Source organism: Phascolarctos cinereus, unplaced genomic scaffold (assembly GCF_003287225.1).
Source record: "Phascolarctos cinereus isolate Bilbo 61053 unplaced genomic scaffold, phaCin_HiC Scaffold_5;HRSCAF=322, whole genome shotgun sequence".
Taxonomy (NCBI): Eukaryota; Metazoa; Chordata; class Mammalia; order Diprotodontia; family Phascolarctidae; genus Phascolarctos; species Phascolarctos cinereus.
The window spans coordinates 129,264,767-129,288,138 of record NW_027555958.1 but is presented as its reverse complement, the minus strand read 5'-3'; the positions used below and the strand labels follow the sequence as shown (position 1 = coordinate 129,288,138).

Here is a 23,372-nt window from a genome sequence, read left to right as displayed (position 1 = left end):
ATATTTCCATTTTAAGAAAGAAAATCATTCAAAGAAAACAGCATGGGGCATGAGAGACCTTTCTCAACCAGAACCACGGTGGTATTTAACTTCCTCTTGTGTTTTTCTCTTCAGTATCAATACAAGACCAGTAACGGTGTTCAAAAACAACTGTGTCCAAAATGGATAAAGGGAGGAGGTAACCAAGGAGATGCAAAGGCCTACTTTTCTGGCTACACAGCAGTTGGGCAATCTAGAGGCAGCCTTCTGCATGGGCTCTGTCAAATGTACCACAGGCAGTGCATTACTTTGTAATCAGTAGATTTTTACTTTGTTATTTTCTATTTGTTCAATCCTGCCTGAAAAGTTTGCAACATTTTATTAGCCTGCTGAGGAGTACGCATTTTGTTTATCCTATAGTAAATTTAATCTTTTGAAGTGTGCCGTCACAGAGAAAGGGGGCAAGAACAATGGTGCATATTTACAGAGGGTGCAGAAACACACTGCTTAAATCATTTTACTCAGAACGGCTACCGTGGGCTTTTACTAAAGTCTCAACTAGAAACAGTTACTAGGAAACAGGAGCCATGTGAAATACGACTGGCGTGAAGCCTCAGCCTCACAGTACAGAAGTGTATACAGTGGTAGGGAGAGGCAACAGCACCACCGTACACTACTACTTTTGACTAATGCTGTCTGGCATCCCTAAAAAGCTGCTGGGCCTTTCCTTGGAGCAGTGAAAAAGAAAATTTGGCTGGGCACTTACCTTCTCCACACTGCTCATAGCCTGAAAGTAGATGTTGTAACCTTTCCGAGGTGCTAGAGGCGGGTTCCAAAATCCTTGGTATGTTCTGTTGTCACCGACAGTAAATGGGGCTGGTTCAGGTAGGTTCCCAGGGGGTAGTTCAGCAGCAAAGTAATATGGCGAACCTCCACTCATGGCACTCTGGTAGGTGATGGGGACCTGGTAGCATTCCATTGCCCCCGTTTCTCTCTTGGTTCGGTGGGGATGTAATTCTTCCACCACAATTTGATAGGCACTTTTAGGTCACAGGAGGGGAAAAAAAATGACAATATTGCTAGCTAGTTGTGCTAAAAGTTATAAGGCATCCATATACATTTTAAAAACAACCCACACCTCAAATATGCAGGGCAGGAAACAAATGACACATTTTCATATTAATCTTCACATTAATGTAACTTTTATTATCTCAAAGCTGTTTATTCTTTTAAAAAAATTGGTCTCAATGAAAGTAAATTTATTAGCATTACTGCAGAATTCTAAAAGGGCTTCTGCTTCTTTCTTCCCACATAATCCATGTGATACAAAACAAAAAGAAAAACCACATTAAAGAACCATCTCCGCATTTCGGAAATTTTGTGTAATGCTGCATCCTAATAAAAAAAACTTGACACCAACCACAGCCATACAATAGATTAGGTTCTTTGCCTGACAGTTTAAAATATTTAAAGTTAACATTTTTCTTTGAAATGTATTATACAAAGCTCAGCTTCAAGGCCTGACATAATGACTGCCTTTGGGCTGTGCTTGAAGCACCAATTTGCAGTTGTCATATCATTAGAGACAGAATGTGCTGACAGGCTTCTCCACCTCTTGACCTTGCTATGGCATCTATCTTGGCTCAGAGCTATGGAGATCTAAAGTACAAGTGACATGTTGTAATATGGGCACAGATGGACAGAAATCTGTCCACTCCACCAAAATAGACTGCCTCGTTTCCTTATGGTTGTCAATGATAAAATACCACAAATTGCAGAAACAGATGGCATTTGGCCTATTAAAATGCCAACCTAAGCTTTCCAATACCTTTCTGAAAAGGCTGGGTAGTTTTCTACTAAGGTTTACTATCTATAGGGGCCTGGGAGGAGGGCAACTTTGAAATAAAAAAAAAAGTATACTCTAACTTAGAAATGAAATGGCTGTTAGCTGTCTATTATTGAATGGGTATCACTTATTCCATTACTGTGCACAGCAAACTCTTCAGGTAAAGGTGCTCCTAGGAAAGCAATGTGCCTATGTTCTTAGATTCAATTAAATGAATGAACATAAGCTTAAAAATGCCTGAAAAAATGCAGACATATTTTACTATACATAACCGAACGAAACAGGTAATAAATGTGCTTTTTGGTGAATTGGTTTAACTTTAAACTTTGGGTTTCATAAAAATATGAAAGTACCCTCTTTATAATTTTAATGCCTCTCTAAATTGATAAAAAATATAATCTAGAACTCCACGAAAGAAAAGGATCCTTGGTTGAAGTGCCAACTTATGATGAAAGTGTTATTCAGAAATACTACAGACCATCAATAGTCCTTTTTATAAAACCTTACCCTATATAAACTAATTTACTCAGAGAAATGAGAGAACTGAATAGATCAGAAGACAAAAGAGTATCCAGAATTAAGGGGAAATGATCATCTTTTACCCTAAATATTTAGAAATAGTTGTTTCTCTTTAAAAAAAACATTATCAATAAAATAAGTGATTGCTACCAACCCAATACTTCCTTTCTCTTAGAAATATGACAGGAACATTGGTAAATCACAGTTCCAAATCTGGGAAACCAACCAGGACCAAAGGAAATTGTGTGCATTGAATCTTTCTTCTCCTTTCTCCCTGCCAGCTTGGTTCCCCTAAGCTTCTAAGATTGGCACTGACAAGAATTCTGCACTGAGAGGTGCCCAGAGAGCAGGAATTTTTCAATTCTAAACCCTTTACATTCTTAAGCACAAACTCAGCAGGGGAAGTGGGATGCATGGCATTGCAGACATATGCCCAACAACAAAAAAGACACTCCAGGGGCTCTCTGATTTTATTTTTCATCCATATTTACATTACACATTCATAGAACCAAGAAATTTCTGAAGGGAAGAGAATCGGAAGGATTATCTCATCCATATTTCTCATTCTATATAAGATAAAACTCACTATATGTGAAAAAGCCTCAAGAAATTAGGTGACATGGCCAAGGTCACACACAAAATCAGTGACAGAGCCAGGATCAGAACCTCATAAAATGACTACTGGATTAATATCAATTGATTAATCTTGCCTTCATTCAATTCAATAAACATTTAAATGTTTTATGCAAGTCACTGTTAATTACTAGAAATACAAAGATGGAAATGATATAATCAATAACTTCAAAGAGTTTATAATCCAGTAGAAAAATAAGTTATATGGACAAATAACTGTAATACAACTTAGACTGTTGTAGGTACAGAGGACACCAGGAGATGAGAGCTCATAAGCTTAGCATGCTAAGCCTTCCACAATCTGACTCTATATTTCCTTTACAAGCTTATTGCACACATTCTATGTTCCAGTCACACAGGTCTATCTACTATTTCCCAAACTCATCACTCGATCTTTGCTTTCTGGGCCTTTGCATATGTTGTCCCCTATGAAAGCAATGAACTCTCTTCTCACCTCTGCTTCTTACAATCCCTACCTGTTGTCAAGGCTCAGCTCGTGCATCTCCTCCTATGAGAAACCTATCTTAATTCCCTAATTTTTCCACTCTATTTCTCTCTCCTCCATAAATCATCACACATATATTTATCTGAACATATTTTGTGCCTCCCCCCCCAGTAGAATGTAGAGTCCTTGAAAGCAGGCATTATTTTTGTTTTATCTTTGTATTCCCTAGAACCAAGCACAATAGTCTGCATTAGTAAACTTAATAAAAATGGTTTCAGTTGAGTGTGTGTGTGTGTGTGAAAGAGAGAGGGAGACTTAAAAAGAGAAAAATACTTGTGATAGTCAAAGGACATGAGTCCTTTCTAGAAGTAGGGACAACACAGAGAAAATTTAATGAGGTGGCATGTGAATTAAAAGAAAAATAAGCAAGTAAACAGGCAGAGAAATGGACAGAGTCTCTTTAGGGTATAGGAAGCAAAGTCAGGAAAAAAAAAAGGTTGGGTGAGATTGAGTTCAATATGGCTGAGATATATTGTGTATTGAGGAGAATAGTGTTAAATAAAGCTAGAAATGTGGCCTGCAGGCAAGTTATGAAGAGGCTTAAATGCTATACAAGAAAGTGTCTATTTTATTTGATAGGAAAAGGGGGTACCAAAAAAGGTTCTTTTCACCAAACTCATATTTCTCCCTTGTAGAATCTCTGGGTTCATGAGAAAAAAAAATAGGCAAAAAACTAAGCTCAAATATGTTCTCTAGCAGTTGATATCTAGAAATTGATCATCAAAATTCATGTACCAAAGCAGGTAACAGTTCATAGTGCAACATTCAGTCAAAGTGTGTTCAGTCAAACTGATAAGAGCCTAGTCCACAGTCAAGGATACTGAAGTGAATACGGCCTGTTCATTTAAGTATCCCAGAAACAAATCTCAGCAACAAAACAGAGAGCTTATCAGAAGTATTTTATATCATCACTACGGTGGGGGTGGGACTTAGGGAAAAAGGAAAGAACTCTTAGGTGAAGGACCCAGAGTGGTGTTTCTTAGATGACAAATTAACTCATCGAGGTGTGCTTTTAGATGTGTCAATGTTCCTAGTTACCTGAAAGACGAGATATCACAGATAGTATCTCTGTTCAGTAGTTTTTTGGAGCTATAAATGAATGAAATTATTTCCAACTTTGCTAGCCATGATAATTCACACTTACATAGCATTTTATGCTTTACAAAGCACTTTACATATGCTACCTCATTGAATGCTCATACTTTTTCTGTGAAGTAGCTGGTATAGCTATATATACTATATATACTAATATATACTATATTTTCTCCCATTTACAGATGAAGGTACCTCCACTTCAAAGTGATACAGTAGAAAGACAGCTGAACTTGTAATGGGACTTGGGTTCAAATTCAACTGAAATGAATGACTTTTAGAAAGTCAATCCATATGTCTAAAGCTCATTACTCATTAAAGGGTGCTGGTCACCCTATGATACAACACAGAATGCATCAGCAGCTCAGGTAAGAATGGATCTTAAGTATCACAGGGCCAAATTCAATGTTCTTTTTCTTGTGTCACAGTCATAATAATAAATAGTATCATATGATTAGGGTCTGTAACATATCTCAAAGATAATATAATCAAACTCTGTCATTTTATAGATGAGGCAACTGAAGTCTAAAGAAGTTAAATTATTTACTAGGCCATATAGCCAATAGGGAATAATAATAGCTAATATTTATATACAATCTACTATGTAACAAGCACTGGGCCAAGCACTTTTATGATTATCTCATTTGATTTTCACAACAAAACTAAAAGATAGGTGCTATTATTATCCCTGTTTTATAGCTGTGGAAACTGAGGAAAGCAGAGGTTAAGTGACTTGCCGAGGGCCCCACAGCTAGTGTCTGACTCCAACTTTGAACTCAGATACTCCAAATTCCAGGCCTGATGCTCTATCTACTGCAACATCTAGGGGTCCTAGGTTGTTGTTGAGTCATTTTTCAGTCCTGTCTAACCGTTCATGGCTTCATTTGAGATTTTCTTGGCAAAGATCACTTCTTTTTCCAGCTCATTTTACAGATGAAGAAACTAAGCCAAACAGAATTAAGTGACTTGCCTATGGTCACACAGCTAGTAAGTATCTAAGTTTGGATTTAAAGAATCTTCCTGACTCCAGGCCTAGCACTGTGCTACCTAGTGGCCCTAAGTATTACTAATAGTCAGACCTAGATTCTCTGACAATAAATACAACGTTTTTGTCAGTACATCAACCATAACACAATGCATGCATTACTCCCCTTTTGCAGCCATTATTACTTCATTCTTATAATATTAAGTGACTTGTCCAAACTACTCAGTCACTTATAGGACCTTAACTCCTGATTATCTATCATTGAACCCCTCACAGTTTATTTTTAATGTATTTATTACATTGAAAAAAAGAATAAAAGTATCTAGAAGCACAGGACTGAAACCTTTAAAATGTGTTAAATCAGAGTCACATATACAATGTAAAAAAGTGTAAAGGAACTCCTCAAATAAGGAGTGTTAATAAAAATTCCTTTTGGTTAAGCTAATTTCTGATCCCAATTGTTGACTCTGACATTTTAAATATAGTTTTACTAAAGGACCTCAAAGTACCAACAGTGTGTGCTATGTATATTTGCACTTTCTTTAGAAAGTCATTTTACATTAACTAGCAGTTAAGAGTTTACAAAATAATTTTATATACATTATGTCACTTATCTTCATAACAATTCTGCGACAGAGAACGTGTTAGTTCCATTATATGGATCATAAAACTGATGCTTAGCCTTAAGGGAAGGTCTTTTCCCAAAGTCACTTGGCTAACAAGGGAGCTGTACCAGGACTATACTTGAAGGCTGCCTTATTTCTCTCATTTTGAGCATCAGCATTCATCCCAGGTAGTTCTGTACATGGAATTTTCACTACCTGTTTCATAAGCGTGGCTACCTGATTTATATTTCCCCTAAAAAGGAAGATGGATGTTTCATTGGCTCTTCATATATACAATGGACACAGATCAAACATTTTCTTCAAAACTTTCTCCAATGCATAATTAAAGAATCTTGATCAGAAAGCATCCTTAATTGACATAGTTTTCTAAAGTTCATTTTTTACTACATCTCCTTATTTTGCTTTTGTAGTCAAAAAATTGCCTAAAATGATACATGTCCTTCAATTGGGGAATGGCTAAATAAGCTGTGGGATAGGATTGTGAAGGATACTACTATGCTATAAGAAATGAGGAGTTGGTTGATTTGAGAAAAACATGGAAAGACCTGGACCTGTGAAGGAAGATGCTATCTGCCTTCAGAACAATATAGACAAATAGAAATATGTACATATATCCAAGGCAATTCCAAAGGACCCATGATGAAGAATGCTATCCACCTCCAGAGAGAGATCTGATGAACTCTTGAATTCAGTTTTTTCACTTTATTTATGGTTCTTATATTTTAGTGTTTTTCTTTTTGCAACATGGCTAATATGGAAGCATATTTTGTACAACTTCACTCAATGAATGGGGGAGAGACTGGAAGGTAGGAAAGAACATGGAAATAAAAATTTTGAAAAAATTAATATTAAGAATAAATATGAAATACTAATTACTAATAAAAGTTAATAAGTATTAGCTGTAATATCAACACAATTACAAGTATAGTAGGAGAGACATGTTTTCATTTTGAATAGAACCAAAATCTAAATGTTCAAAAATTGATTGTTTTTTGAAAGACAAGTCCGTCTCTCATAGTCTGTCACCAAGTTCATGTTGAACTATTGCTAGATCCTATCTTCTCTCCAAGAAAAAAAATCTAACTAAATATAGAGGCTTAATTCTCAAAAAAAGATGGCCAAAAGGTCACAACTATTTTGGTCAAGATTGGTAATAAAATAGATCAAAATCACAGGACAGCTTTTAAATGTGTAGGGTCCCACTCTTTTTCTGCAGCAGCATAAGTAGAATAAGAAGCAGCAGCTGGAAAAGACAGCAAGAAGTAGTAGGAATCATCATAATTCTTATAACTGTTGACAAACATTAATTTAATTGTTTTTAACTTAAAACACGATATTTGTCCAATGGCTAGCAACTGAGATGACACAGTACTTGAGATTGTCAGTCATACCATAGTGGCATTCTTAGTCTAAGTAGAACCAGATGCTCTAAATAGAAAAGCATTCTACAGAGGTATCCAGGAAGTTGAATGAAAATGAGAGAGCAGTTTCATGATGACAAAAAAAAAAGAGGTGATTATCTCTCACATAATCAACAGCACTTATTAAAAAGAGATATCCCTTCCTAAGAAATGCAGTCATTTTTAGGTTATGTTGCCTTGTAGCATTATCCACAAGCACTGTGCATATGCAAACAAGGCCTTTATAAAATCAGTTTCAACTTTTGTGCCATACTTGGCTATAGAAAATGCAGAATTTGAGAATGCCTAAGAATAACTTGACAAGATCTTCCAGTCTTGGTCCATCTCTTACAACCAAGACAGTAACATTTTGCCCAATTTGCTCTAGAAGTGCGTCCAGGAAAATGGAAGCAAAGCCAAATGAAGCAAAGCACTACAGCAAACAGGTAAGTAGATGGAGAGAAATAACAGTGATATAACTCTTACTCCCACAATAAAGGACAATAATACAAACTATGGAACTGATACAGTGTTGATATGGAAACTCACCTTTCCCTCCACACCCCTCTCCAGATATGAAAGGGAGCAAATTCAAGGGACCAGCGCCCCCTATCTTGGCGTCTCTATCCATCAGATCTCCATTGAAAGTTTTTCACAATCTATCATTGTATTTAAAACAGTTGGCAGGGTCTGAACCTAACTTAGTATATCTGTCTGGGACCATACAAGAAGCTGAGCTTGGATACAGCTATCTCATCAAAGACTGGGAGGTAGAAGGATGAGGAATTGTAAAACCTGACTCTGTAACCCTATTCAAAAACTGATGGAAGTACCAAGGCCTGACCTAAAACATAAGCAAAAAGACCACATTAACATAGTCAAGAGATTATTCACTATGAACAGGTTGAATCTACAACAAATATGCAATTGAATGGATAGTATTAAAAAAATAATAGACCATATTACTGGCCACTGTGCTGTTCCTCACACATGATGAAACATCCACTGTCTCTGTGACTTTGTCGTGGATGATTCACTTGCCTGGAATTCTCTCCTCCCTCCCCTCTTCCTCTTAGAATCTTTGCCTTCCATTATGGCCCAGCTTGGATACTACCTTCCTTGGAAGGCCTTTCCTTGTCCTGCCAGTTGTTAAGACCTTATCCTCTGATACATAACATTTCCTCAACATGTTTCTTTCATATACATATTTAAGTAAATATGAGCTCCCTCATTAGAATGTGTGCTTCTTGACAGCAGGTACTGTTTTTGTTTTTTATTTGTAGCTTCAGGGCTTAGCATAGTGCCTGGCACCTAGGAAGTACTTAATAAATGCTTGCTGATTGATATCAGTATCTCCAAAAATGTGACTGATAAAATGAGGCATTCATTTATGTAAAAAACACTAAACAAAAAAAGCATGGAAACGCTCTGCAATATAAAGACAGTATCTAACTGAAACAAAAATCTAGCATTATATGTAATAGAAAATACTGGAAGCTTTTCCAATAAGATCAGGGAAAGCAATGATGCCTATCTGCACTGCTATTATTTGACAATTTTAAAAAAAATTTCATCACAGTGTTTCACTGTGATTGGTTTCCTTTGTTCAATGTGTTTCATTTTATTCTAAACATTTTGAGAAGGTTAGGTTTTATCAGACTGCCAGAAGGACCCATGACCCAAAAAGTTCACAGACCACTCTCCCCATGATATGGATGACAGATATAAAAAGTTTCAGAGATTCAATGACAATAAATTCAAAATAATTAGTAATTTTGGAAAGTAGTATAAAATATAAACCTACAAATATCATCACTTTCCTGTACGGTACTTATAAAACCCTAACAGTAATAGACAGGAAAAAAGAAGTTCCATTCTGTAACTATAAAATGCATAAATTATCTGGGAGTCAACCTACCAAGGCACACTGAGGACTTCTATGAATATAATTATATAACGTCTCCTATCTTCCCTATGACTGTAGAGGGCAACACCATCCTCCCAGTCCCTTAGGCTCAAAACCTGGGAGTCATCTTGGATTCCACCCCACTTCTTACTCCTCATACTCAATCTGTTGCCAAGGCCTGACAATTTCACCTCTGCAACACTTTGCAAATATGCCCCTGTCTCCCCTCTGACACTGTCGCCACTCTAATATTGCAGTGCTTCACTACCTCACATGTGGATTACTTCAATAGTTTGTTGATGGGTCTCCTTGTCTCAACTCCATTCTCACTTCATCTTTCATTAAGGCATTAAAGTGTTTTTCCTAAAGTGCAGGTATGATCATGTCACCTTCCTATTCAATAAACTCAAGCAGTAACAAATACAAATTTTTTCTTTGGCATTCAAAGCCCTGCATAACAACCCCCCTCCTACTTTTCCAATCTTCTTACCCTTTATTCCACAACACATCTCTTCAATCCAGTGATACTGGCCTCCTAGCTGTCCCTTGAATAAGGCACACCATCTCTTGGCCCCCAGCATATTCCCTGGCTGTGAGGTTCAAGCCTCACTTTCTACAGGAAGCCCTTCTCAATCCCTATTAACTCCAGTGTCTGGAGTTAATTGCCTCTGTTAATTATTTCCTATTTATTCTATATATTGCTTGCTTTGTATATATTTGTTTGCATGTGGGCTCCTCTATTAGCTTGTAAGCTCCTTGAGGACAGGGGATGTCTTTGTCTTCTTTATGTATCCCTATTGCTTAACACAGTGCACCTAGCACATAGCAGGTACTTAATAAATGTTTATCGATTGATTGCTAGATATAAACAAAGACAAATGATTGCAGAGATATTAATTGCTCAGAGTTGAGCCAAAATAACATAACAAATAATACTACCTAAATTAATTTACATATTTAGTGCCATACCAAAATTACTAAGGGCTCACTTTACAGAATTAGATAAAACAATGATGAAATTCATCTAAAAGACCATTGATTTCAAGGATATACTGAAAAAATGTAGGAATGTAGGGAACATAACACAACTAAATGTCAAACAACTTAAAGCTGTGATCATCAAAACTATTGGGTACTTGCTTAAATGAGGAGAACTGAAGGAAGTTACATCTATGACTAGAGGGAAGAATTCTTGAGCAACCAAGGGATAGAGGTCATTTCAGATAATAAAATTCACTATTTCTGCTACATAAAATTGAAAAGCTTTTCCATGAAAAATATCAGTTGCCTCAATTTTCAGTCAAGTAGAATTTAAAAAGCATCATTAATTGGAAAAAATCCTGATTGGTTTACATCACCCTAATGAAAATAATAATGCCAAATAAATTAATTTACAAATTGAATGATAATCAAGCTTAGTTTAATTTTAAGTCATTTTCCCACTAATTACCAAATTCACAGTCACTTTAAAAATGAGTATATTGGGTCTCTAAATATCTTAAATTCTCAGGGTCCAAGATCCAGAAATTATCCTAAACATCCTCCCTGCCATACTAAAGTTCAGGATTTTTCTATTATTTGGTAGAGAAGTTATATTCTCTTCCTAAGTTGTTGGCAATAGTTTTCCCCCCACCCCCACTTTGGAAAAGCCATGTGTTAACTTATCTGACAATTATCTTCTCTAGCTAGATTTCAAACCAGTGGTTGGATGACTCATTGAGAATTAAGTTACCTTCATTTTATTACCTTTCCCATACATAAACAAGTTCTTTGCTTCTTATCCTTTAGTTAGACAAAACTTCTTATTCTCTTACCCTATTTATTTCCAGTTGTAAACTTCAGCTTCTGATGACTTAGTGTGTGGAGTCTCCACATCTCATTTTCTTTGGTGATCCAAGCAACACTAGTACAGGTGAGCTTTATATGGTCTCAGGTCTCCATAAAGATCAACTTTAAAGATCAACTACTCTCAGTTGACTGCTTAGGACCATGTCTTCCATTTGTAACATTGCTGATATGGAACTAAGTACCCTGCACAATGTTGTTTCACCTTGTCAGATTTGCATGAAATCACTTAATGATTTAGATAGGGCCTACTGGTATAGGTACATACTTTGATGTCTTAGAACATTAGCACTGGAAGGAACATTAGAGATCACTTAGTTCAACTTGTTTCTTTTACAGTAAAGAAACTGAGTTCCAAAGAGATTAAATTATTTGCCCAAAGTCACATAACAATTTGACAGTACCTAAAAACTCAAATGTGAAAAAATATAGTGACCATAAAGAGAGTGTTATGGATTTCTATTACCTCAACAGAGGTGAGGCTATCATGCTTAAAGTAGAACCTTGTAAGGTTAAAATATATATATATATATACATATATATATACACACACACACATATATATATATATATATATATATATATATATATATATATAAATAAATTTTTTTTAATAAAGTGAGGTAATAATATCCCTGGGAAGATTTGCTACTTTTCTCCTGGTAGGAGAGCTGGAATTAAACTGTGACCCTTTGAAAATACAATTTCAATGGGTCAAAATTTTTAATACATTGACCCAAAGCTAGACCACCCCCATATATTATAATTCATAACTAAAACTACTTAGATCAGAATCTGAATTAATCCAGAAAGAACAGCTAATCTTTTGGAATATTAACAAAAATCTTACAGGCTTTGGGATTGATGCTTAAAACCTAAAATAATGCTCATTTTGAATGATAATCTAGGGTTATTAAATTATGATGAATTAAAGGGAAAATTTGTCAAAGTTGTAGGTGAGATTTGAAAGCCTAGATGAAACATGTGGTAGATTTCTTTACAAGAGACACTTTAGAATGAATCCAAAAGGAATTTTCTTCAGGGTGAAACTTATCAAGCCTACAAAACATATTTTATAGTGTGTAGATAGGAATTCTTTCTGGCTAACAGAAAGATCACCTTGGTAACACTTTGTGCAACTTTATCTGGCACCATAATGTTCAGTGCAGTACATATTTTTTTGTTCAGAAAACAGCATGAAATATTGAGGGATTAAAATACATAACTGTGTCAGAAACAGAATAAATAAAAGAAAAATATGAAGGGGGGCCTCCCCCTAGGAAGAGATCAATCCCAATTTGGCTTTGTGTAAAGATAATGTCACATGTTCAGCAGTAATATTACATTATAAATATAGGTACTTTTAATGTAACTAGTGAATTTACTGGGAAAGAAGGGCTTTAAGGAAATGTTGAGTTTCAAACAGAAAATGTGGATCAAAAGATAGTGCTGGGTAGAAATGGAGAAAAAACATGGTTATTAGAGTGCAACTGTCTAGGTGGCACTCAGTGTGGATATGGAGTGGAGAGACTTCCATTCAATTCTTATGTGAAGATATGAGAAGAACTAGCTAATTTGGAAGATCCAAGGTAGTCTGTAGTATGATTCATGAATTAGGGAATGAAGGAAAGTAATTTCAGGGCATAAGGAAGTAAATGCAAGTCCTCTCTTCAAGTATCATAGTATTATTCATCCATGAGAAGAAACCAATTGCTTATAGGTTCTCTCCAGAACAAGCCAATTTCTTAGTTGTTCTGTTCTGCTACTACTGATAAAATGAAGTAGGATTATATGATGAAGGAATAAATGACTGAATTAACTACTTTAAAAAAATTTAAGTGTTCACTATGAGACAAGCACTATGTAAAGTACTAGGGATACAAATAACAAAAGAAATGTCCCTGCACTCAGGCAATTTACATTGTAAGTTATAGGTAAAAAAAAAAACAACAACACAGCTGTGGAAAGGTAATCCAGGAGGATTTGGACATAGGTATACCTGGGATGGTGAACTGATTCATCAAGCAGTCAAGTAATATGTTCTTTCCAGAAGTAATACTACTATTGATTTGATTACTATGCACTTTAAGTTCCTTCTAAAATTATGAATCTATGATTCTCTGTTCCTTATGAGTGAAAATGGATCTATAGTAGAATCAATTACCCTAAAAACTACTGAATTTAAGGGATCTGAAATCTTTGTATCTTATCAATTTACCTACTTACTCTGAATACATACCCATAAGAAATAACAGCTTTTTGAAAGTTTATTTGATTAACATACAATACCTGGACTTTGAAACATCCAAGTTCAATGGAAAATCCATCACTGTGTGTTGTAGGAAGAGGATTTTCATGGTCCCGTCTCACTCTAAATTAGCGGGATGTAGAAGACTTGCGTTTGAATATCTGCTCTGCCTGCCCTGCCCCATTAGATTGTAAACAGGGACTATTTTTGACCTCTTTTTGTATCTCCAGGATTTAGCTCTTGTTCAGTCATTTCAGTCATGTCTAATTCTTCGTGACTCCATTTGGGATTTTCTTGCAAAGATACTGGAGTGGTGTGCCATTTCTTTCCTCACATCATTTTACAGATGAGGAAACTGAGGCAAACTAGATTAAGTGGCTTGCTAAGGGTCACACAGCTAGTAACTATTGGACTAGATTTGAACTCAGGTCTTCCTGACTCCAGGCCCAACACTCTATCCACTGCACCAACTAGCTAGCCTTGGCTTTAGCACTGAGCAGTCATTTAATAAACACTGATTGCTTGCTCTGAGTTTCCTCATCTAGACTAAACTAGACCAGATGATTTTCATGGTCCTGTCTCACTCTAAATCTTATCCAGGAGCTGGATTGCTACTAACTCCATACATGACTTTGGATGAACAGGGTTGGGGAACCTGTGGCCTCGAGGCCACATGTGGCCCTCTAGGTCCTCAAGTGTAGCCTTTTCACTGAATCCAAACTTCACAGAACAAATCCCCTTAATAAAAGGATTTGTTCTGTGAAACTTGGACTCAGTCAAAAGGCTGCACCGGAGGACCTAGAAGGCCACCACCCCTGGGATACCACAATCTTGTTGAGCCTCAATTTAGTCAGTGGTAAAGCAAGAATATTACCTTTTGTATAAAACAAACTGATTTCCATGTGTGTAAAGGCTTCCTTGTTGATTTAACAGCTAAAAGTTGATAACTCAAGTAATAAAATGAAAGGAAATCCAAAGCAATAGCTTGAATTATGCTATAGTTGAATGTCAAGATAATTCCAGAGACCAACACAGGGCAAAAGTGTAGTTTAGTTCAGACAATCAAAAGTCTAAAGCAGTTACAGCTACCAGTAAATTCTCTCTCATTTAAAACTTCCCGATAATTTCATAAACGTAGTTATCTTCCACATTACAATTCATAAGTACACAGATACTCCAAAGTCCTTATCAACTAAAAGATGCTACAAACTCTTACACATAAGATGGTGTAAGGAAGGCCATGACCACTACGTGAAGAGGCATAAGCTTAAGTGACTATAGATCATCCAGAAGCATTCTTTCAAATTAAGATGTCCTAGTTAAGATCATAGGGCATATGACTCTGATTATCAGCATCATTGGAATTTTGAAATTTACTTCACAGGCATGATTTTAGCCCTAAATTGAGCATTTTACTCGGCATTTTGTTTAGAGTAAAACCATAGAGGATCTGGAAAATTTTTTCCATACCTTATAATGAAAAGCAGTATGAACTAATAAAAACCTATAGAAATATCAGTGGTCATTTTTGGTTTAGTGAAAAAAAGGTAATTTTTTCTTTTAGAATTTAATTTAAAGAAAAACTTTAAATGGTTTGGTGTGCAATGTTTCCTAGGGGCCTTGCTATCCTCACTGGTTAGTCAGAGTAATGTACTTGCCCTGCTATCTAAATGGTCCCCCATCCCAGATAATGCTTCACAGGTCCAGACACAACTCTTTATTATCTTACCTGCCATTAGGCAGGAACCACCCAGAGCTCTAGGAGAAGGAGGAAACAATGCTGTCATTAATTTGGGATAGAGTATATCAAATCAATGAATAAACATTTATTAAATGTTTACTACATTTCAGAAAATGTGGTATTCTGAGGATACAAAGAGGGACAAAATACAGTCCCTGCCCTCAAGGAGCTTACAATAGAATGGGGAAGACAATATGCAAACAAATATATACAAAGCAAGTTATATTCAGGAAAAATAGGAAATCATTAACAGAGGGAAGGTATTAGAATTGAGACTGGACAACAGATTCCCCAAAGACTGTCCTCAGCATTCCTGTGGCTTCCAACCACTCCCTGTACATGAGTTCTCTCGACAACCCTCAATGTAAATTGCTGGAATTCTCTTACTTTTCTTTTTACATGCTGATCTCTAACCACCATGCTTAACAAACAATAAAAGCTCAATAATTGCTTTTCATCAGTTCATTAGTAGGCTGTCATTAGTAGGCTAGCCATGTGGCTAGCTAGAGATGGACAAAGTAGAACTAAGCTGGTAGTTGAAGGATCTTTTTCTCATGAGAGTAACATCTTGTAAAATATTCTATCACTTGCTCATATTTCAATAATTTTTCTCTTCTTGTTGAACAGATACTTTAAATTTATTTCTGTTGATTACTAATCTCCTATTGGTTGCTCTGCATCAAACAGAAAATGCATAAGACAATGAACTAGGAGAGAATTATGCTACTTACTGAAAATACGCAGTGTAATGGACTTTCAGTTGTTATCCCCCCCTCTTTTTTTTTTTTAAAGCTGCCAATAGCATGCTGTTTTTGAAAGGGAGCTTTAAGATATTATCTATGTTCACTGTGTGTAACTTATAAATAATGACTAAATATTTTAAATTTTTCCTTTTAATTTAGTCAACAAAGAAGTACTAAGCATTTACTATCAACTAGACATTAGAGATACACAAAGAAGCTTTCTATTAAGGCTCGATAAGACATGAACGTAATCATGATGCCACCTGGAAGGCGACATGTGTTTGAATGATCAATTATTATATGTCCTTAAATGTTATTTTTATGTAAGTAAAAGAATAGCTTTTGCAAATGCTAAGGAAACACTAAGTTGTAAAAAACAATACAAAATCACCTTAATACCTGATTTCTACACTAGGCATATTATAATTTTAATAACTCTATGTGTGTGTCTGTAAGTAAAAACAGATTTTATTACAAGTTTGAACATGAGCACTAACCTACATACATTTAGACAATTAAAAATGAAACTTTGTTATGTTGAAGAGGAGAGGGCTGGAGGCTGGGAGAGAGAAGATGTGAATTATTCCTTGAAATTAAAAAGACTCAATTTTTTTTAATCATTGGGGAGAAGTGACAGAAAATATTTCTGAATGTTAAGGTAAAATAGGATATTTTATATTGGTACATGGGCATACTAAATAAAATTTAATAGCTCCAACACAATTTCTAATAACAGGTACTTAAGGAAGAAAAAGGTCAGATAGTTTGTATTTAATGCTAATATTCTACTTCTATTTCCTCAGCTTCCAATTTTTCAATCATACATATGAAATTCACTACATAATAGCTGATTTACTGCATTGGAAAAGAGTTATTTTCCAATTGTCTTTCTGACAAATACCTTCAAACCTCATATTCCATAGATACCAGAAGAGGAAGCAAAATGAAATGGTACTAAGAGAAAAAAAAATAAAAAGGAAAGATCAACAATCTAAATCAAACAACAGAGAAGGATAATTCAGGTCATGAATATCTAAGAATCCCCTTAGAATTTACTTTCAACTACAAGTCTACCTGTAGGCTTTGTATAGCTGAGAAAAACAAACCTTCTGACAGTAATGTCAAATGAATATCACTTAGAAATGAATTATTTTATTAGCCATCAGGCGACCAAAGTATAAACTCGTTTCTTGGCTGTTTCTTCTTCTTACCTGATAGGTGCACCTTTAGCCTGTGCAGGTCTCAATAACACTGTTATAGTGGTGGCAGTTTCATTAAGTGATGCATCAATTCCTTCATAGTCAGGTAAGGTGGGAGCTGATTAAATGGAAAGGGAGAAAAAGAGGCTTTGATCAAGTAATGCAGTTTTGTCACTGTTTGAGTTTAAATAATGTTGAATTCCAAAGGAAATGAAAATCAATGCAATGTTTAATTACCAAAAATGTTCATCAGAAGAAAGCACACAACACTAATTACTACAAACCTTTAGGTATTTGCCATCATTTGAATGTGTTGGCAATAAATGTTTTTTGTTGATTTTAAACGAAAGAGATTGAATGTAAACCATGAAATGGTTTCTGGAGCAAAAGTATGGGGAAGAAGAATTGAAGGAAGCTTACTTATACCAACAAGACTCAATGCAAGGCATTTAATAAATAACTATTGAGTTGGAAGGGACCTTTAGAGATTATATAATGGAAACTTCTCATTTTGTGGATTCAGAACCTAAGCTCCAGAAAGGTCAAATGTTTTGCTCAAGGTGACACCAGCAGTTAATTATAGAGCCAGGACTAGAATCTAAACTATTAGGTTTCCAGTGCTGTCTTCTTCCATCACATCATAGTTATATGTAAAAAGAACTTTCTCATCTTAGGTATTTATATTATGACTGATTCTAGGAACAAGAACCATTATGATTAGGTTTGGTTAAAAACAGAAGAAAAAAAAGCTTGTATTCAGCTAATCATTGGGTCTTATATAAATCAGAAGTGCCTATCCCTTTTATGAGGAACTGTTTCATTTTCTACAATCAATGAAATTGGTTGGAGGAAGAGAGGATCTAATGGTACTGTGAAAATGTATTTTAAAAAGTGACTTGAATTTTGATAACGATTTTTATCTGAACAGATCAGAGGGACTAATACTTGAGATACTGACAAAAGCGATTTTTTATATGCAGTGAAATAAATTTATTTTAACAGGAAAATTGGAAAAAGTAGAAAAGAATACCACAAGGATCTTATAAAACATTGGAAATTACAGTGGATCTTCTTTAAGTTTTTTTTTAATACATATACACATGAATTCTCTGATATGCTGAATTGCTTTTCACCTTTTGGTAATACCAACATGAATATTGCTAGTGGAAAAAATAAATGTCTTAGAGGGGGAAAATACAGCAGGTGCTCAAGAGATTTTTTTTGAGTCAATTCTGACAAAGTTTAATGATATCTTTTGGCAAGAGTGATCTATATATCCAGCAATCAGATAAGCAGAAATACAAGTACATTGTCACATATAACTGCCATCACTTTGCTATGTAGATGGGAGACAATGATCAGCTTGACTAAGAGTTATAAGTTGAATTGTTCTTGGAACTTTCAACAAAGAGTAATGACAACCACTGTTGGTGACCACTACAACTTACACAGGAACAGATGTATTAGGTGCAAAGATTTTATAGTAAAACGTCATTTTACTGGTATTCTCAAAGAAAAAACAGAAACCTCTGATTTTGATTAATCCAGATAAAGTATAAATGTGATCTATGGATATTCTGTTTTGGGAAAGGGGTGAAATGTGAATTGACATACATATCTGTATTTGGATGTGTATATATACACAGTCATGATTATGAGGAAATGGCTCCAATTTGATATTGTATAAAATAAGCATTTTTATACACTCAGTGTTATCAGTAACTACATATTTATAAGAGGTGTATATGAAATAAAATAAATTAATATGTACATGAGAATAATTGATAGCACAGGATAGTATCTTTTCACTCATAGTTTGATGACTATTGACTAATGGTTTTGATAGAGAAGAAAATCATAATTTATCTTGTGTAGCATCATTTTTAGGTCCCTCATAAGATCTTTATACAAAGTGTAATTTATTAATAAGATCTTCCTGTTTCATCTTTCTTCCTATGTTTGTATGTGTATGTGCTTGCACCTGTGGGAAGAGAATATATTTATTTAAAATTAACTATATCCCAGGACACCGAAAAGCTAGGACATATAGACAAGAATATCTTATGATAAGAGCAAGAGATCTCCATCCCTGTGGACTTATTCCAGGAAGTGATAGGAATTAAGTTTGGGGACAAATTTTATTCCATTTGAAGAGCTGGTGCCATATTTACCAATTTCTCCAAGGTACTATGAAGTCTAAAATATGTGTCTGTGATGAACCCTGTAATTCTCTTAAGAGAGAAAATAAATGGAAAAATATTCTTAAAATTAACCATGTATGGTTCTTATTTGATATGAAGGTAGGCAAGTGTAACTAGGCAACAATTTCATCTGAAATTATCTTAAGTGCTTAAAGTGCTTAAATGTATTAAGATGCATTGTCAAAGGCTATCTGTAAAAAAAAAATGCATTAGTGGTTCCCCAGAACATATGAGTACAAAAAGACAAAGAATCATATTGCCACATCATTTATTTGGATACCTGAGATATTGGTTGTAACGTTGATTGCTGTTGCTGGCCCAAAGCCTTTGACTGTACTGGCTCTTATAAAGAACTGATAAGTTGTCCCAGGGTGGAGATGCAAAAATACATGATGTGTACTGTTCCATAAATTTGTCACAGTCTGGGGAGGTCCAGCCACAGGAACGGCAGGATCAAATGACCTGATGCTGTTATAGCTGACCTGTTTGTTAAAGAAACATATGTCCTATTAGGTATTTTCCTACATTATAGATAATTGGTCCTAACTTGTCTCACAGTATGTACTCTCTTCCTTCTCCAATCTTTCCTTATTCAACTACCCAAATGATATTCTAAATGTTTAGGATTAACCATGTCACTCTACTGCTCAAGAAACTTCAGTGGTTTGCTATTGCCTCTAGGATCAAGTGTAAACTCCATTGTTATTTGAGGCTCATAACTATCTAGCTCAAGTATATCTTTCTGACTGATAACACATTTTTCTGATCGCATTCTCTACATTCCAGTCAAAGGAGACACCTTACTCTTCCCCATACATAATATTTTTTCTCCCACATCTGTGCTTTCTGCACAGACCATGGTCCTCACTTCTCCACTTTGGGCCCTCCAACTTCATTCAATACTCAGTTCATACATCATCTTTTTGAAGAGGCTTTTCCTCACTCACCAAGTCATTAGGACACCCACTGTGTGCTTATTTTGTTTATATCCTTCATGTAATTAGCCTGTGAATATGTTATATCTCTCTGGCAGACTCTTAATGGCAAACATGAATTATTTCATTTCTGTCTTTGTATTCCCAAAGGCTAATACAATGCCTGACATATGGCAGCCATTTAATAAATGCTTTCTGACTTTAACTGAATGTAAATCCATTTACTTGCTAGGGTTATTTTTTCCATCTTCTTCATTTAACATCCATTCCTTCTCTTTTCTGGCATGCACATAGATTCATGTTTAGAATTTTGTGACTATAGATACAGAAGTCTCCTTTGTTACCTCATTTTCCCAAGTCAAACAACACATTTTTATGTAAATAATATTCAAGGTATGATAATATAATCACAACTTGCTGGAATACCTTCATGATTCCCACTTCAATGATGCACTTGCCTCATTCTGGAGCCACTGGAAATTTAAGTATTTGTAAGCTTTAATCAAATCTAAGTAGGAAGAGATATCCTCATATACACATGAATGCTTTTTGACTTGATTCTTTGGTAATATCTCATTTAGAAAAAAAGAGGAAATAGACAAAATTCTGAAAATGTGTGTATTTGATTATCCTGTTTATCCGATTCTGGGACTCATGAGGAGTGAGCCTCAAAGAAATAACCAAAGTCAGCTTAAAACTCCAACAGTCAGATTTATATTGACCTTTTCCTATTTTTGTATTACTTGGCAAGTGAAATTCCCAGGTCTCTATTAAATCAGAACATTGGACAGCTATCCATTAATATTACAAGACTGAAAATTAGTGTTCTGTATATTTGTGAATTCTATCATTTATTATACATAACCATGAAGAAGATTGATTGACATTGCCACCCCACCCACCCACCCATAGTAAGAAAAAAAAAGGTCACACATTTAGATTAGGGTTTTGAAAATTCTAAAGACTGTTTCATGGTAGTTTCAGTACTTGGTACCAAGAAAGATTACTTATAGGATCAAATATATCAAAATGCAAAGGTCTTTATAGTTCAACATCTTCAAATATTGATGAGGCTACTGAGGACACCAAATGTAAATGACATGCCCCTATCCGAGGCAGCTAGGAGGCATGGTGGAGAGAGCACCAGGCCAGAAGTTGGGGAGACCTGAATTCAAAACCAACCTCAAACACTTACTAGTTGTGTGATCCTGGGCAAGTGACTTAACCTCTACTTGCCTTTGTCTCCTAAATGGTAAAATGGAGATAAAAAGAGAACCAAAGGTTGTTGTGAGGATCAAATGAGATAATGTTTATGAGTACTTTGCACAGTGCTGGGCATGTAGGAGGCACCATATAAATGCTTATTCCTTTCTCTCCCTGCCCTTTCTACCCTTCATGATCGCATAGATATCAAGCAGCAGAGCAAGGATTCAAACCTAAGAAGCTCTGATTCCAAATCTAGTGACCTTTCCACTTATTTAAAAAACACAATGAAGTGAACTAACACTAATTTTTAATATTACTCTTTCCTAAATCTTACTTCCCTCTTTTCCTATGCTGTTTTATCTCCTTTCCAATGTGTTTGTGTGTATTAAAATGAATGTTTTCATCAATACCTCATATTGAGTGATAATTCCATTTGGATCCAAAGGTTCTTTCCAGTTCAGGAAGATCTTGTTTTCAAATGAGGTTCCTTTGAGAGACTTGACTGGAACTGGACCAGGCACTACAAAAAAGATGGGTTTTGTTAGAAACATATTTATACACACACACACACTTATACATATACATACATGTGTATATATATATAGAGAGAGAAATTTAAATCAGATGTTAGATCAGGTAATTAGATATTTATATGTAGATATGTATATGGCATATTTACATATATCATATAGCTATATAATTTCTATCTATAGCTAATCTGTATATATTAGAGACTAGGTCTCTCTACCTAGTTTGAGCAGGAAGTATAGAAGCCTCTCATTGACAGGATTCTACTGCTGATTGGCAGGGAAGTTTTGATGTGAACTGGTTTGCTACTGTTAGGTAGCCTGCTAGCCTCCTAATCCAGGGCCTCACCCTATTGGTGTTGAACTATGGCAGACATCTAATAGGTTTTAATCTCACTGCAGATTACAACTCGAACAAAAATGATCTAACGGCTTTAACCTCTCCACTCGCAGAGATCATACAGAAATACTGCCATGGCCAGCTTGAATGCTTCTTAAATTTAAAAAGCTGTGTACTTATCTAATGACACTGGGTTCATGTTGATGAATAGAAAACTGACTAAGCTACATTCATTGCAGTACATACTTGCAATACAAGAATTTTCCAAAAGCAATGATATTCCATAGAGTTAAGAACAGATTAAGTTCAATTTTGAGCAGAGAACGTTATATACCACTGGTGCTCAATAAATGTATATTGAGTGGAAATGAAATGTTTTCAGATGAAAGTGTGTAATGTGGTTTGACTTCATTAAGCCTCTTAGATAATATTAATATATTTATTTCAAGAACAAGACTGTAATTTCCAGATAGAATTTTGTGAAGACTATGATAGACCAACCAGCCTTAGCAAATACAGTTTATAAAATAATTAACTAGGATTAACAAACACTGTTTAGATCCAGAGAAAGTAAAAGCCAAACCAAGTAGATTACACTATGCCATCCATTACTACTCAGTTTGGCATTGTCTCAAATACTTTTCTATAAACAAATAAAACCCCAATAAACACAAATTCATAAAAATGAATTGTTAATGGTGAAGAGGTTCAGCTGGTGCTGCTTTAACCTTTCAAATGAAAAACATTTTTCAAAGCTAACAGCCAAGGGAAGTTAAAACAGCAGGAGTTGGGGGCTTTTTTTGGGTTGTTTTTTTTTAATCAGCATAATCAATTATGAAGTATCCCCAGGTGTAACACGGCTTAAAGCTTCACCCCAAACACTGCTTGTGCTGAGA

At 35.3% G+C, this 23,372-nt stretch overlaps 1 protein-coding gene across 8 annotated transcripts in view; it reads right to left on the bottom strand.

The window, feature by feature from the left end:
- Positions 1–23,372, bottom strand: part of PTPRK (protein tyrosine phosphatase receptor type K) — a 745,494-nt gene that overhangs the window by 143,052 nt on the left and 579,070 nt on the right. For all 8 annotated transcript variants that reach the window (XM_078155151.1, XM_020987018.2, XM_020987017.2 and 5 more), the window contains exons 9-12: positions 22,020–22,129; positions 19,749–19,950; positions 17,280–17,385; positions 746–1,019 (exon numbers count right to left, since the gene is read on the bottom strand). In XM_078155151.1, coding sequence (XP_078011277.1) covers positions 746–1,019; positions 17,280–17,385; positions 19,749–19,950; positions 22,020–22,129 — 692 coding nt within the window. The remainder of the gene's footprint in view (positions 1–745; positions 1,020–17,279; positions 17,386–19,748; positions 19,951–22,019; positions 22,130–23,372) is intronic.